The sequence below is a fragment of the Tachyglossus aculeatus genome, chromosome 2 (assembly GCF_015852505.1).
Source record: "Tachyglossus aculeatus isolate mTacAcu1 chromosome 2, mTacAcu1.pri, whole genome shotgun sequence".
Lineage (NCBI taxonomy): Eukaryota > Metazoa > Chordata > Mammalia > Monotremata > Tachyglossidae > Tachyglossus > Tachyglossus aculeatus.
The window spans coordinates 125490937-125504848 of record NC_052067.1 but is presented as its reverse complement, the minus strand read 5'-3'; the positions used below and the strand labels follow the sequence as shown (position 1 = coordinate 125504848).

General features: G+C 42.0%; 1 protein-coding gene across 2 annotated transcripts in view; it reads right to left on the bottom strand.

Moving 5' to 3' along the window:
* BORA (BORA aurora kinase A activator) overlaps positions 1-13912 on the bottom strand; it is a 43235-nt gene that overhangs the window by 18338 nt on the left and 10985 nt on the right. For both annotated transcript variants that reach the window (XM_038742384.1, XM_038742395.1), the window contains exons 3-8: positions 13166-13272; positions 7742-7787; positions 5929-6010; positions 3992-4057; positions 2277-2333; positions 899-1125 (exon numbers count right to left, since the gene is read on the bottom strand). In XM_038742384.1, coding sequence (XP_038598312.1) covers positions 899-1125; positions 2277-2333; positions 3992-4057; positions 5929-6010; positions 7742-7787; positions 13166-13272 — 585 coding nt within the window. The remainder of the gene's footprint in view (positions 1-898; positions 1126-2276; positions 2334-3991; positions 4058-5928; positions 6011-7741; positions 7788-13165; positions 13273-13912) is intronic.

Genomic DNA, 13912 nt, shown 5'->3' with positions numbered 1-13912 from the left:
CTGTGAGCCCCCCTTGGGACAACCTGATTGCCTTGTTACCTCCCCAGCGCTTAGAACAGTGCTTTGCACATAGTAAGCGCTTAACAAATTTCATCATTATTATTATTATTCTCTGAGCCTCAGTTACCTCATCTGTAAAATGGGCATTAAGACTGTGAGCCCCCCTTGGGACAACCTGATTGCCTTGTTACCTCCCCAGCGCTTAGAACAGGGCTTTGCACATAGTAAGCGCTTAACAAATTTCATCATTATTATTATTCTCTGAGCCTCAGTTACCTCATCTGTAAAATGGGCATTAAGACTGTGAGCCCCCCTTGGGACAACCTGATTGCCTTGTTACCTCCCCAGCGCTTAGAACGGTGCTTTGCACATAGTAAGCGCTTAATAAATGCCATTATTATTATTAATATTAAATAAACACCATCAATCGACTGATAGCCGAAAGCTGGGTACTGAGAAGCAGCGTGGCTCAGCGGAAAGAGCCCGGGCTTTGGAGTCAGAGGTCATGGGTTCAAATCCTGGCTCCGCCACATGTCTGCTGTGTGACCTTGGGCAAGTCACTTAACTTCTCTGGGCCTCAGTTACCTCATCTGTAAAATGGGGATTAATACTGTGACAACCTGATTGCCTTGTTACCTCCCCAGCGCTCAGAACAGTGCTTTGCACATAGTAAGCGCTTAACAAATTTCATCATTATTATTATTCTCCGAGCCTCAGTTACCTCATCTGTAAAATGGGGATTAAGACTGTGAGCCCCCCGTGGGACAACCTGATCACTTTGTATCCCCCCCAGTGCTTAGAACAGTGCTTCGCACCTCACAAATGCCATCATTATCATTATTACTATTACTGCCATGGTTCAATAACCGCGAAGCAAAAAGATGAAAGGTTTCCTTACCGAACTAGGTGTTTCCACTGGGCTTCTACACGGAACCGGAGATAAATCTATGGAACAGAGGACTCCGAGGGACGCAGGGACATTACTCTGCGGACTTTCCGGGGATGCCAGGGACAGGCAGTCAGACATGCTTCCTTTGCCGTCCAAAAACAGCTTCCTTCGGAGGGATGAGGAACTTAAGTTCTCTTGGGACTGGTCCTCAAATTCATCGGCTCGGAAATAGTCACCTGAAACCAATTTAAAAGAAAATGAAGCGTTAACAAAAAAAATTAGAAAACATGACGGGGAAAGCTTTCCAAAGGATCTATTCGGTAACTAAAAACACCCAGGACAGCATCCTAGGCCCCCTATGAATGTGATGCTTCCTACATTTGGCTCCCTCACCTCCGACCTATATCGTTCATGCTTTCCCTCATCCTGGAACATCATCATCATCAATCGTATTTATTGAGCGCTTACTATGTGCAGAGCACTGTACTAAGCGCTTGGGAAGTACAAATTGGCAACATATAGAGACAGTCCCTACCCAACAGTGGGCTCACAGTCTAAAAGATCTAATGGAACATCCCATTCCTCGGTTTAACCAAAACACCACTGACCCCTTCCCCTCAAAAAACACTTCTTACAAGGGACCTCTAGCTACTCCAGGCTTTTCCCAATTAATTTCCCCGACCTATCCAGTCATGACATCTCCGTAGCCACTTTTCTGTTTATATTTCTTTACTACTGTTTTAATCAGCTTCGTTTAATAAATGTTGAGAATGATCATAAAAGGAAAAGCAAAATAATGGTGCATAAATTAATCCACACTGTTCTTTAAAAATAGGACTACTAAAGTCTTATATTTCAATCCCCATATCTACCCGAACAGTGCTTGGCACATAGTAAGCACTTAACAAATACCAACATTATTATTATTGTTAGCATAACCTAGATGTTCTGATTAATTTGTTTAAAGGAATAGGAAAAAAAAATCTATCCACGACTTAATTCTCACTCTTAGATTGGGAAGTGATCTAAAAAGTCTCCCCAAATTTGCACATAGAATTTTGGTTATTGTTAAATATAGACAGTCTCTTTTATCCAAAAGGCTAATTTTACTAAAGAAACATTCGGGGAGAAAAAGGAAAGAACAGAAGGGGAAAATATAGAGGCAAAGGGGAGGAAAAATACATCATCGACTTAGCTGGCAAGGAGAACTGATATTTCCATGAATTTCCCAGTAAGCTAATCTACAGGTGCTTTCCACTGTGGCACCTTAATATATAAATAGAAGAATTTGAATAAAATGCCATAGAATGCACTATTTAGTTGAAAATCACTTATACATACACATACAGAGCTGTTTTGATATTAGAGTTTTCAGTACAATGCTTACCTAATATCTTCTCTAAATTAAAATCCACAGGCAAAGACAACAGAGTCTGACAAGCAGCTGCAATAAAAAAAAAATATATATCAAACAACCATGGAAACTGCAGAGGCTGACACATCCGCGTGGCTCAGTGGAAAGAGCGCGGGCTTGGGAGTCACAGGCCATGGGTTCGAGTCCCGCCTCCCCCACATGTCTGCTGTGTGACCTTGGGCAAGTCACTTCACTTCTCTGTGCCTCAGTTCCCTCACCTGTAAAATGGGGATTAAGACTGTGAGCCCCACATGGGACAACCTCATCTCCTTGTATTCCCCCCAGCACTTAGAACAGTGCTTTGCACATAGTAAGCACTTAACAAATACCAACATTATTATTATTATTATCCACGTTTCAAATGAAATGGATATTGGACTTATAGGAAATTCTAACGTGGTTAGACTTTCATGTGACTGGTAAATGAGTGAGCTGACAGATCTGCTGGTGCAGTCATTCAGTCGTATTTATTGAGTGCTTACCGTGTGCAGAGCACTGTACTAAGCGCTTGGGAAGTACAAATCGGCAACGTAATCGGCACTGAGGAAGTCTTGGTTTCACTCAGGCAAGCAGGGGTTATCGAAGGCTACTTGTGAATGAGTTAGGCAAAATATCACCAGAACCAGTTCTTGTCTATAGGCCCATCTAAGAACCCTGATATCGGTACCTCCGCATGTGCTTAAAATACTTCCTGTCATCTTAACATTTTCCCACCCTCCGCCACCGTGCTAACAGCCTCAAGTAGTTTCCTGAACCCTGGAATAATAATAATAATGGTATTTGTTAAGCGCTTACTATGTGCAAAGCACTGTTCTAAGCATTGGATGAGTGTAAGAGGATAAGGAAATACAGAGCCCCCAGGATCTTTGGGTAATGGTTAACCAAGTCAATTAGACAGCACAAATAAAACTTTTACACACACTCTCCAGAGGAGCTTATCAGCTCACAAGGCTTCATCTACAATGTTAATTGGATAACTCCCAAATTACCTAATTCTCCATCCCTGTCCTCTCACCTTACCTACAATCTGTCAATTTCTCTTCACTCCACCTGGTTGTTCCACCAGCATCTCAAACTCTACCAGTCTGAAGCTGAACTTCTCTCTCCTAAACTACTCAACTTCAATTAGTCAATGGTATTTGGCATAGTAAGCACTTAAATGTCATCGTTATTATTATTTACTTAGTGTTTACTCCCCATCATCATCAATCGTATTTGATGTTAGAGTTTTCCCATTAGGGTTCACAATTTTCATCCCCATTTTACAGATAGAGATTAACTGAGGCACGGAGAAGTGAAGTGACTTGCCCAAGTTCACACAGCAGACAAGTGGCAGAGCTGGGATTAGAACCCAGGTCCGTGAGCCTTCCACTAGACCACACTGCTTCTTTTTGACTGATTGGATCCATAAAGCAAAAATGCAGGTACAGAACGTACTAAGCTCCTGAAAGATGACCATGGAGGCACAAGGGGGTGGAATCTTTCACACACTGAAATCCTATGATTTTATAACACGTTCCCTAGGAATCAACCAGAAGGTGTCAGTTCAGCATCCTAACAGGTTTTAAAAAAATAAGCTGCAACTGAATCTATGTCAGAGATAAATACATTTCAAAGAAATACAAGCAGATGAACCCGTGTCTTTTTAAAAAGTGGAAAAATATAACAAGCCTATTTTTAAAACCTACCATTGCTTTTTCCAGACTGAAGTGACAGTTCTCTTCCAATCGGAGAAACGCTATTTACATCTACACCTGTAAGACATTTTTTAATGTTAATCAATACAAAAGCTGAAAAACTTGAGCCACAGTTATGAGTGCATAGAAAGCGGAAGAAAATTTTACATTACAGTGGAAAAAAAAACGCTCACAATATTTCATCAGCATAAGTGTTGCACCGTAATGAATAAATACTAATAATGTTTCTAGTCGGGACAGTATGCAATTGCAATATTAGAAGAAACAGTTGGGCAAATGCATGTGGCACTGAACAAGGCAAATAGATTTAGCTCACGTTTCCTTAATACTGGGTTTTTTCAGGAACAAAAGTCCCAGGTTAGAGATCAACTGAGTGTATCAATGCTGTGGGAGAAAAGGTCTAACTGGAAGTAAAACATTTCTACCGTATCCATTTCCAAAGTTTCATTTTGCAACATTTATTAGAATGGTTAGAAATTTTCTGGGGTGGGAAACCACTCTTTGGGAGAAGACTGAAAGCTACTTGATTTCTATACACCATTTCAGTCATCGTAGGGGAAATCTGGTGATCGCTTTCATTGCCAAGATACCAAGGGTTCTAAGTGGAACAACACATGGATGAGAAGATGCTAGTCTTTACTGCAAATTGGAATGATTACACTGAGCTGAGGTATAATTTTAATTTTCCTTAAATTGCAAAGGAACATGGGCTTCTCAGTCACAAATCAGGAATGCAACAGTCTACTCTTCATTACACCACTTGCTCACTCAGTAAATGACTCCCTTAAGTGACTCCCCTCGTCTCAATGCTTCAGGCACAATCAAATACGCTAGTGTTGTGAGTTTGAAACACTGTTCATGAAGCATTTAGCAAGGTTCTGATAAAAAGGCACGTGGCAATTCAAATATCATCTAAACATGCCTTTAATAAAGCACATAAGCAGGTTGAAAATGCATCTCGTTAAAAGTGCTCTTCGGCACTTTGAAAGCTATACTAAGATTGTTTTAGTCACTGATTTGAAAAGGAGACGAAAATGGACCTAGGCTGCAGGTTGTAAAGAGATGCAGCACGTCACTAAAATGCTGTATTTCCGGTATGAAAAAAATAAGCATCGCTACTGCTGTTTAGACTAATACTTCGTAGTATTCATTCATTCATGAATGAATCATTCAATCGTATTTACTGTGTGAAGAGCACTGCACTAAGTGCTTGGGAAGTACAAGTCGGCAACATATAGACACGGTCCCTATCCAACAACGGGCTCACAGTCTAGAAGGGGGAGACAGACAACAAAACATGTAGACGGGTGTCAAAACCGTCAGAATAATACCAGTCGGGTATCTGGAAACTCCACAAATGTCAAAGAGTTTCTGTAGAAAGGTGCCCAACCACATAATGGTTGAAGAGAGAACCAGTGGTGGGAGTTTCAGGGAGAACTGAAGCAGAAAGCAGAAGTAGAGTTTTTGGAAATCAGATTTCGGTGCCGTCGGCAGCCTCAAATCGGATCTGCCTCGGTGAGCTCACACAATGAGCTTACAGTCTAGAAGGGGAGAAAGACATTAATAGGGAGTAACAGGGAGTGGGAAAAGTGGAAAGGAGGGCTTAGTCAGGGAAGGCGTCTTGGAGGAGATGTGCCTTCTATAAAGCTTTGAAGGTGGGGAGAGGAATTGTCCTGAGTGAGCATCATGATAGTTTGCATTTGTATTCCACAAAAGCGACCTCAAATAGAGTCACTGAAAAACTTGTGATTTACATTGCATTACACTCAGCAGTTAGGTAAATTTAGGCAGTCGCAGTTGCAGGTATGGTGTCCACACATCTCAAGTCTTGGTCTAGTACTTTCTAGAATAGTCTAGTACCTGTCTTACGCCATCGAGTCGTGTAGTTCTTGTACAAACTTATTGGAAAGAATATTGTGTGCACTCACATTTACTAGAATGACATTGCGAAAGTTGCTTTCCTTCGTGATCAGTCCAAGGAGAAGGCACAATGACACTTTTGGTGAAAAACTAGGGAGAACACATAATTAACTGTATAATATTCATGTGATTAACATATAATCATCACGTTATACTTCTCACCCTATAAACCATTTGAATGTTAGTCAGCTCATGCATAAAGAAAATGTAAAAGAACTGCATTTAACATAACGGGATTTTTTGTTGTTTTTTTTTTTTGTTCCTAATGGCAGTTATTAAACACTATGCGATGATATTTGTTAAGCGCTTATTATGTGCCAAGCAGTGTTCTAAGCGCTGTGGTAGATATAAGGTAATGAGGTTGTCCCAAGTGGGGCTCACAGTCTTCATCCCCATTTTACAGATGAGGGAACTGAGGCACAGAGAAGTGAAGTGACTTCATCAAAGTCACACAGCTGATAAGTGTCGGAGCCAGAATTAGAACCCATGACCTCTGACATCCAAGCCTGGGATCTTTCCACTAGGCCATGCTGCTTCTGCCATTGTACCAACCACTGGAGCAGATATAAGATAATAAAGGCAGGATACAGTCCAAGTCCCATACGGGGCTCACAGTCAATAAACCCATTTGGCAGATGTGGTAACTGAGGCACAGAGAAGTTAAGTGACTTGCCCAAGGTCACACAGCAGACAAGTGATTGAGCGGGATTAGAACAAAGGTTCTCTCACTCCCAGGTCCGTGCTCTTTACGCTAGGCCATGCTGCTTCTCTGGTCAGTTGTCAGTTGTCATCAAGTTGACAACGGAGCTAATTTAAGGGTGGTGTATTAGCCTACTGAACCAACCGACACCTAAATATTTGTCACGCAACAGGCAAGTCTATTCTCGGCAATTTCCTGATATAAACGATATTAATGTATGCAAGCCAAAATTCCCATAAATGACCAAATGGTAATTCAATGCTGGAAATAAGGATTTACCAAAAAGCATACGTTTAACTCAAAAGATAAAGTATCTGGTAAAATTTTGCTCCAGGCCAAAAATTATTTCACTACTAAAGTGGATAATTCTCTTGAAATGTAATTCCATGTTCAGGGAACTTTTTAAAACATATTAATAAGCTACAGAGACCTAAATGTGAAAAAGAAGAAAAAGGAAAGCGATTCTGGAATCATATTTACACTTATTGAATGTAAGGTTAGTTCACAATAGAAGAGACAGTTTCCCCCCCTTCCTTTCAAAGGTTTAAAAGATGGTTCAAAGGAGACGTATCAGAAATGTTGCAGGGTTGTTTCATCCTAATCCTCTCGCCATCTTTCAAAGGGAAAGAAAAAAACGGTATAGAAATTTGATGCAAAGGAATATTTAAGTATCACATTAATGCTATGACTGCAGCTATTTTCAACGATGGATATTGAAAAAGAAATGGAATATTTAAAGCATTACCAATAACAAAAAAGCAACCGTTCTTTTCCCTCTGCTTCCAAACTAATGGCCCTCAGGACTGTTTTAGATTCTCCAATTTATAGGAATAATAGTAATCTCCATCGTGTAAACATTTCAAATTAATTCGTATTTGATATATTCTCGTGTGGGGGAATGTTGCCCACGGGCTATTTCTAAGGCTCAAGCAGTACACGATGTAACTAAAAAATCAGAGCTGCCTGGACTACACCGGTGGGGTCGGCATTTTGTTACCTTCAAAACTGGGGTGAAGCACCAGGCTTCATTTAAACGTGCTCCCCCTTGACCTGGTCCCCATTTTATTTGTACAGCACAAGTGTAACCGACTCATTTCTAAGTAGAAGTTAAACAGATTTACCTCTTCGATGGCTTTTTGTCTTTTGTCTTCCACATCTTTATCTATCCTAGAAAATTCAAAGGAAGAAATAACCACGTCGTTACTTCGTCTGATTAAGTTCAAAACCCATAAGTCTCACTTTCCAAGGACAATATATAATGATGATGATAAGAAGAAGTACTTTCTACGTATCAAGCACTGGGATAGATTGAGTTAATCAGGTCGGACACAGTCCCGGTTCCCACATGGGGCTCACAGTCTAACAGGAGGGAGAAAAAGTATTTCATTCATATTTTCCAGTTGAGAAAACTGAGGCACAGAGAAGTTAAAGTGAATTGAACAGCACAAAGCAGGCAAGAGGAAGAGCTCGGATGAGAGTCCAGGTTCTCCTGACTCTTTCCTCGAGGCCACGCTACTTCTAGTCATGAATGAGTGTCCAGAATCTCCTCCTCCCCAAACTTCAGGCTGTAGCATTCATGCTACATTGGACACTGTCCCTTATTGTGCTGCCACGCTTAATGTTCGTGACACTAGGTATGGTTTTCTCTTTTGCCTCTTTGCCTCTCATTCCTTCTGAAGCATTTGCTTGAAGAGAGCCAGCCCTTTCTTCATAAATACAAGTGTCCCTTTCTTGAGCTAGAATCTAGTTTTCGATAAGGAATAGGTGATCATTCCTGTATTGTTGAATTTCTGATGTTCAAACATTTTTACCATTTGAATCCTTAACTACGTGATCAGTGGTTGCCCAGTTCTCATTCAAGGTGCGCATGAGTATTCTGTGTATGCAAAACCATTTCTTCTACATGCGAGCTCCCTGTGGGCAGAAATGCGCCTACCAATTCTGTCATACTGTTCTCTCACTAGCACTGAGTACAATGCTCTGCACACAGTAAGCACTCAATAATATCACCGGTCGACCGATTCTGCCATAGCACTGCATACAGATATCATTATCAATCATTCTCTTGATATCAATAGTATTTATTAAGTGCTTACTGTGCAGAGCACTATGCTAAGAGCTTGGCAGAGACACATTCCCTGCCCATAGTGTGCTTAGTCTACAGGGAGAGACAGACATAAATATAAATACATAAATTACGGATATGTACATCGGTGCTGTGGGGCTGGGAGCAAGTCAGGGGGACACAGAAGGGAGAGGGAGAAGAGGAAAGGAGGGCTTAGTCAGGGAAGGCCTCTTGGAGGAGATGTGCCTTCAAAAAGGCTTTGAAGTGGGGAAGAGTAATTGTCAGAAAATTCCGCAGTATCGTTTTATACAAAACCTACATTATGGCAAAGTACTTGGCATAATTCTGTGATTTTCACAGTTCTCCTCTTGACTATATGCTCACTGTGGGCAGGGAACTTGCCTACCAACTCTGATATGCTCTCCCAACCGCTTAGTACAGTGCTCTGCACGTGCTAAATGCTCAATACCACTGATTGACTTCCCCAATGTAAAAGCAACCTGTTATCACAAAGTACGTAAACAATTTAAAAAGACGAGTAGGTATTTCTCACAATTTCCTGAAAGTACCCATGGCAGGAAAAATCCCGTTGGTTGGAAACAAGGCTTATGGACTTTAGGGTTTAGGTACTACCCAGTCTGCATCACACCTGGTGAAATTCTAGTAAATTTGTGGAAATGAAACAAAGCACTGTAACCGTGTTTCAAGCTGGCAGGACTGCCCGGAGTTACTCTGGTAATAATAATGGCATTTGTTAAGCGCTTACTATGTGCAAAGCACTGTTCTAAGCGCTGGGGAGGTTACAAGGTGATCAGGTTGTCCCACGGGGGGCTCACAGTTTTAATCCCCATTTTACAGATGAGGTAACAGACACAGAGAAGGTAAGTGACTTGCCCAAAGTCACACAGCTGACAGTTGGCGGAGCCGGGATTTGAACCCGTGACCTCTGACTCCAAAGCCCGGGCTCTTTTTTTCCGTGAATTTACAATAATACAGGGAGCTTAAATGCAATAACTTGAAGTTCACTACTGTAATTAAGTTCCATGTGTAGTGCTACTGACAAAATGAAACAGTAATGGAGAAGCACAATGCCGTCCTGCTGTCAATTCGTGATTCTGCTTACGGCTTGAATGGCAGATTATTATCTATGGCTATGGATAAGCATATCCATAGAAGCAGGTTGGCCTAGTAGATAGAGCACAGGCCTGGGAATCAAAGGACCTTCGAATCCCGGCTCGGCCACTTGTCCGCCGTATGACTTTGGGCGGGTCTCTCCACTTCTCTGGGCCTCAGTTATCTCATCTGTAAAATGGGGATTAAAACTGTGAGCCCCATTAGGGGACAGCGCTTAGAACAGTGCTATGTACATAGTAAGCGCTTAGTAAATGCCATTATTATTATCTACCTTTTAGACTGTGAGCCCACTGTTGGGTAGGGACTGTCTCTGTATGTTGCCAACTTGTACTTCCCAAGCGCTTAGTACAGTGCTCTGCACACAGTAAGCACTTATAAATACAACTGATTGATTGATCTACCTCAGCACTTATTACAGTGCCTGGCACATAGTAAGCACTTAAAGACCATAAAAAACAACAATGAATATGTTCTCAAAATAGCCGTCAGAAAACCGAGTATGGCTATTCAAAATTGTGAACGGGAAATTGGCAAGAAATTTTATATCACCGATCTTCCATCACTGAACCTTACAAACCCAGGAAATGCTTCATATCAATCAATCATATTTATTGAGCGCTTACTGTGTGCAGAGCACTGTACTAAGCGCTTGGGAAGTACAAGTAGGCAACACATACAGACTGTCCCTACCCAACAGCGGGCTCACAGTCTAGAAGGGGGAGACAGAGAACAAAACCAAACATACTAACAAAATAAAATAAATAGAATAGACATGTACAAGATAAATAAATAAATAGAGTAATAAATATTCATATGTTAAAGAAAACCTCATTCTCCTTTCTGGTAATTCTACAGTATGTCTTTTCTAGCAATGTGGGGCAACAACTAACTTGGCATAAAGCTGGGATTGTCTTCCTCTTCCTATAATTCTTGTCAATCAATCGCATTGATTGAGCTTTTTCTGCATGCAGAACACTGTTCCAAGCGCTTGGGAGAGTACATAAGAAGATACATGACCTTCAATAGCAATTAGCACATGCACTAGCAGAGAACCATTTTGTAGTAATTAGAAATATTTTGCAATTGTCATGCATGTAGAATTTCCAAGTGTCAAAGCCAAGGTTGGGTATTTTCTAAATGGATGAGCTTACTGAAATCTGGCAAAAGGCAGAGGAAGAGAAGTGACGAAAGACAGGGAGCCAACGGAAAGCCGGAGTCTCTTCACTTGGATCTTCATTCATTCATGCAATCGTATTTATTAAGCGCTTACTGTGTGCAGAGCACTATACTAAGCACTTGGGAAGTACAAGTTGGCAACATATAGAGATGGTCCCTACCCAACTGCGGGCTCACAGTCTAGAAGGGGGAGACAGACAACAAAACAAAACATGTAGACAGGTGTCAAAGTCGTCAGAACAAATAGAATTAAAGCTAGATGCACATCATTGAACAAAATAAAAAGAATAGTAAATATGTACAAGTAAAATAGAGTAATAAACCTATATAGTATATATACAAGTGCTGTGGGGAGGGGAAGGAGGTAGGGTGGGGGGATGGGGAGGAGGAGAGGAAAAAGGGGGCTCAGTCTGGGAAGGCCTCTTTTACTTCTCCATAAAGATCATTCATTCATTCATTCATTCACTCATTCAATCAGCACTTACTGTGTGCAAAGCACTGTACTAAGCACTTGGGAAGGACAAGTTGGCAACATATAGAGACGGTCCCTACCCAGCAGCGGGCTCACAGTCTAGAAGGGGGAGACAGACAACAAAACAAAACATATTAACAAAATAAAATAGAATAGTAAATACGTACAAGTAAAATAGAGTAATAAATCTGTACAAACATATATACAGGTGCTGTGGGGAGGGGAAGGAGGTAAGGCGGGGGGGATGGGGAGAGGGAGGAGGGGGCTCAGTCTGGGCCCCCTAGATCAGTGACTAGAAGTAAGACTTCAACCGCTAGAACTCACTGACATAAATATCGCTGGCTGCCATGAATCCTCTAACTGAAAACGATAGAATGGGATTCCACACTGAGGACTTCCACCTGATGTTACCACTATAATAACTGGTATTCTGTGTACAGACATCCAGAAAAGACAGTGCACCAGAAATTTATAAATCCTATGTTGTAGCAATCGGTCAATCTCCTGTTGAAATATGCAAGAAGTCCATCGAGAGAAGCCCCCTTGCTCTGGGACGGAGTCTTCTCTACCCAGACCCAAGGGTTCACTCCAACGCAAAGGGCTCCTTTGGAAAAGCAGATTCCTTCCAGGAATAGCAGGACTCCCCAGGGCTCTCCGCTTCTCCAACCGTCCCGGAGAATGGCGACCCTCTCCATCCCAGATCAATCCCATTGCCTAGTGGATGGAGCACGGGCCCGGGAATCAGGCGGTCATGGGTTCTCATCCCGGCTCCGCCACTTGTCTGCCGTGTGATCTTGGGTCAGTCACTTCGCTTCTCTGGGCCTCAGTTAACCTCATCCATAAAATGGGGATCAAGACCGTGAGCCCACACTGGGACGGGGAATTTGTCCAACCTGATCTGCTTGTTTCCACCCCAGCGCTTAGTGCAGTGGCTGGAACATAGTGAGCGCTTAACGATTACCATAAGAAGCAATTCTGTGCAGGGCGGGAAGCCTAGCAAGAACACTGGGGAAGGAAACCCTTTCTGGGAGCAGGAGGGAACCAAAATATCTGGAGGAACAAATCCCCTGTGCAAAGCTAAGGCACTGTATATAATAATAATAATAATAATAATGGCATTTATTAAGCACTTACTGCATGCAAAGCACTGTTCTAAGCACTGGGGAGGTTACAAGGTGATCAGGTTGTCCCACTGGGGGCTCACAGTCTTAATCCCCTTTTTATAGATGAGGTAACTGAGGCACAGAGAAGTTGGGACTTGCCCAAAGTTACACAGCTGACAATTGGTGGAGCCGGGATTTGAACCCATGACCTCTGACTCCAAAGCCCGTGCTCTTTCCGCTGAGCCACACTGCAGCCACTCATACCTTCCTTTTGAAACAGTGTATTTACCCAATCAAAAAAGCGACCCTAACCTTCTGTAGATGAAGATGTTACTCATCTTCTAGCGTTTTCTTTTTTTTATGGCATTTGTTAAGTGTAATGTTCCAGGCACTGTACCAAGAGCAGGAGCAGATACGACTAATCGGGTTGGGCACAGTCCAAGGCCCACATGGGGCTCACAGTTTGATCACAGATGAGGTAACTGAGGCACAGAGAAGTTATGTGACTTGCCCAAGGTCACACAGCAGGCAAGTGACAATAGCTTTACTTTTTATTACTCTGTATTTCACTTCATCGCCAGAAACGAAAACTTACCGGGAATGATTTAAAAATAAGGCCTGACGGTGAACGTCTTCTGGATCTATTTCCACAGGATTTATCACGGCTAGTTGATCGATAGACCATCTAAATTTCCCCGGAGTCTTAAGAAAAGAAAGTGAAATCGTGAACAACGAGGCTTATAACTTTTATCCCCCCGCCAAAACTAATAACAACAGCCTCCTTAAAAGTGCAACGGCAACCATCGCGCGCTGCAAAATAACATAAGAAATTGATCTTTCTCTGGGGAGCCTTAAGTCAACTTATATAATAAAGAAGCAACGGCAATTAAATCGGTCCAACCCACTCTTCTCCATCTCCTTTTTTTTAAAAAAAAAAAAACCCACCAAAACAGGACTTGAAGTAGCATGTTTTACAGGAGAAATAAAGTAGGGTCCCAGGGGCTTTGGCATAATCTCACTAAAGCCTGGGAAGTCAAGTTCTACCCATTTCCAGTCAGATACTGCCACAGTAAAGCTAAAATCAGTTATGGCTGACAAAAAAAAGTGGGGGGAGTTGGGGTTTGGGGGAGGGAAGCAAAAACTTGAAATGGCACGGCTACGGATATTAGGCTGGGGAAAAGCCAGATATGTTCCTTTTCCTCTAGGCAAAACAAACTCAGACGATCTTGAACATGAACAATGCCCCTTCTCCCTATCTTCCACTGGTCCAATATTTTCCCACTTGTATTCAAATTGTTTACCCTGAATTAGAGTCTTAGTGTAAGCTCCTTGTGGGCAGGGA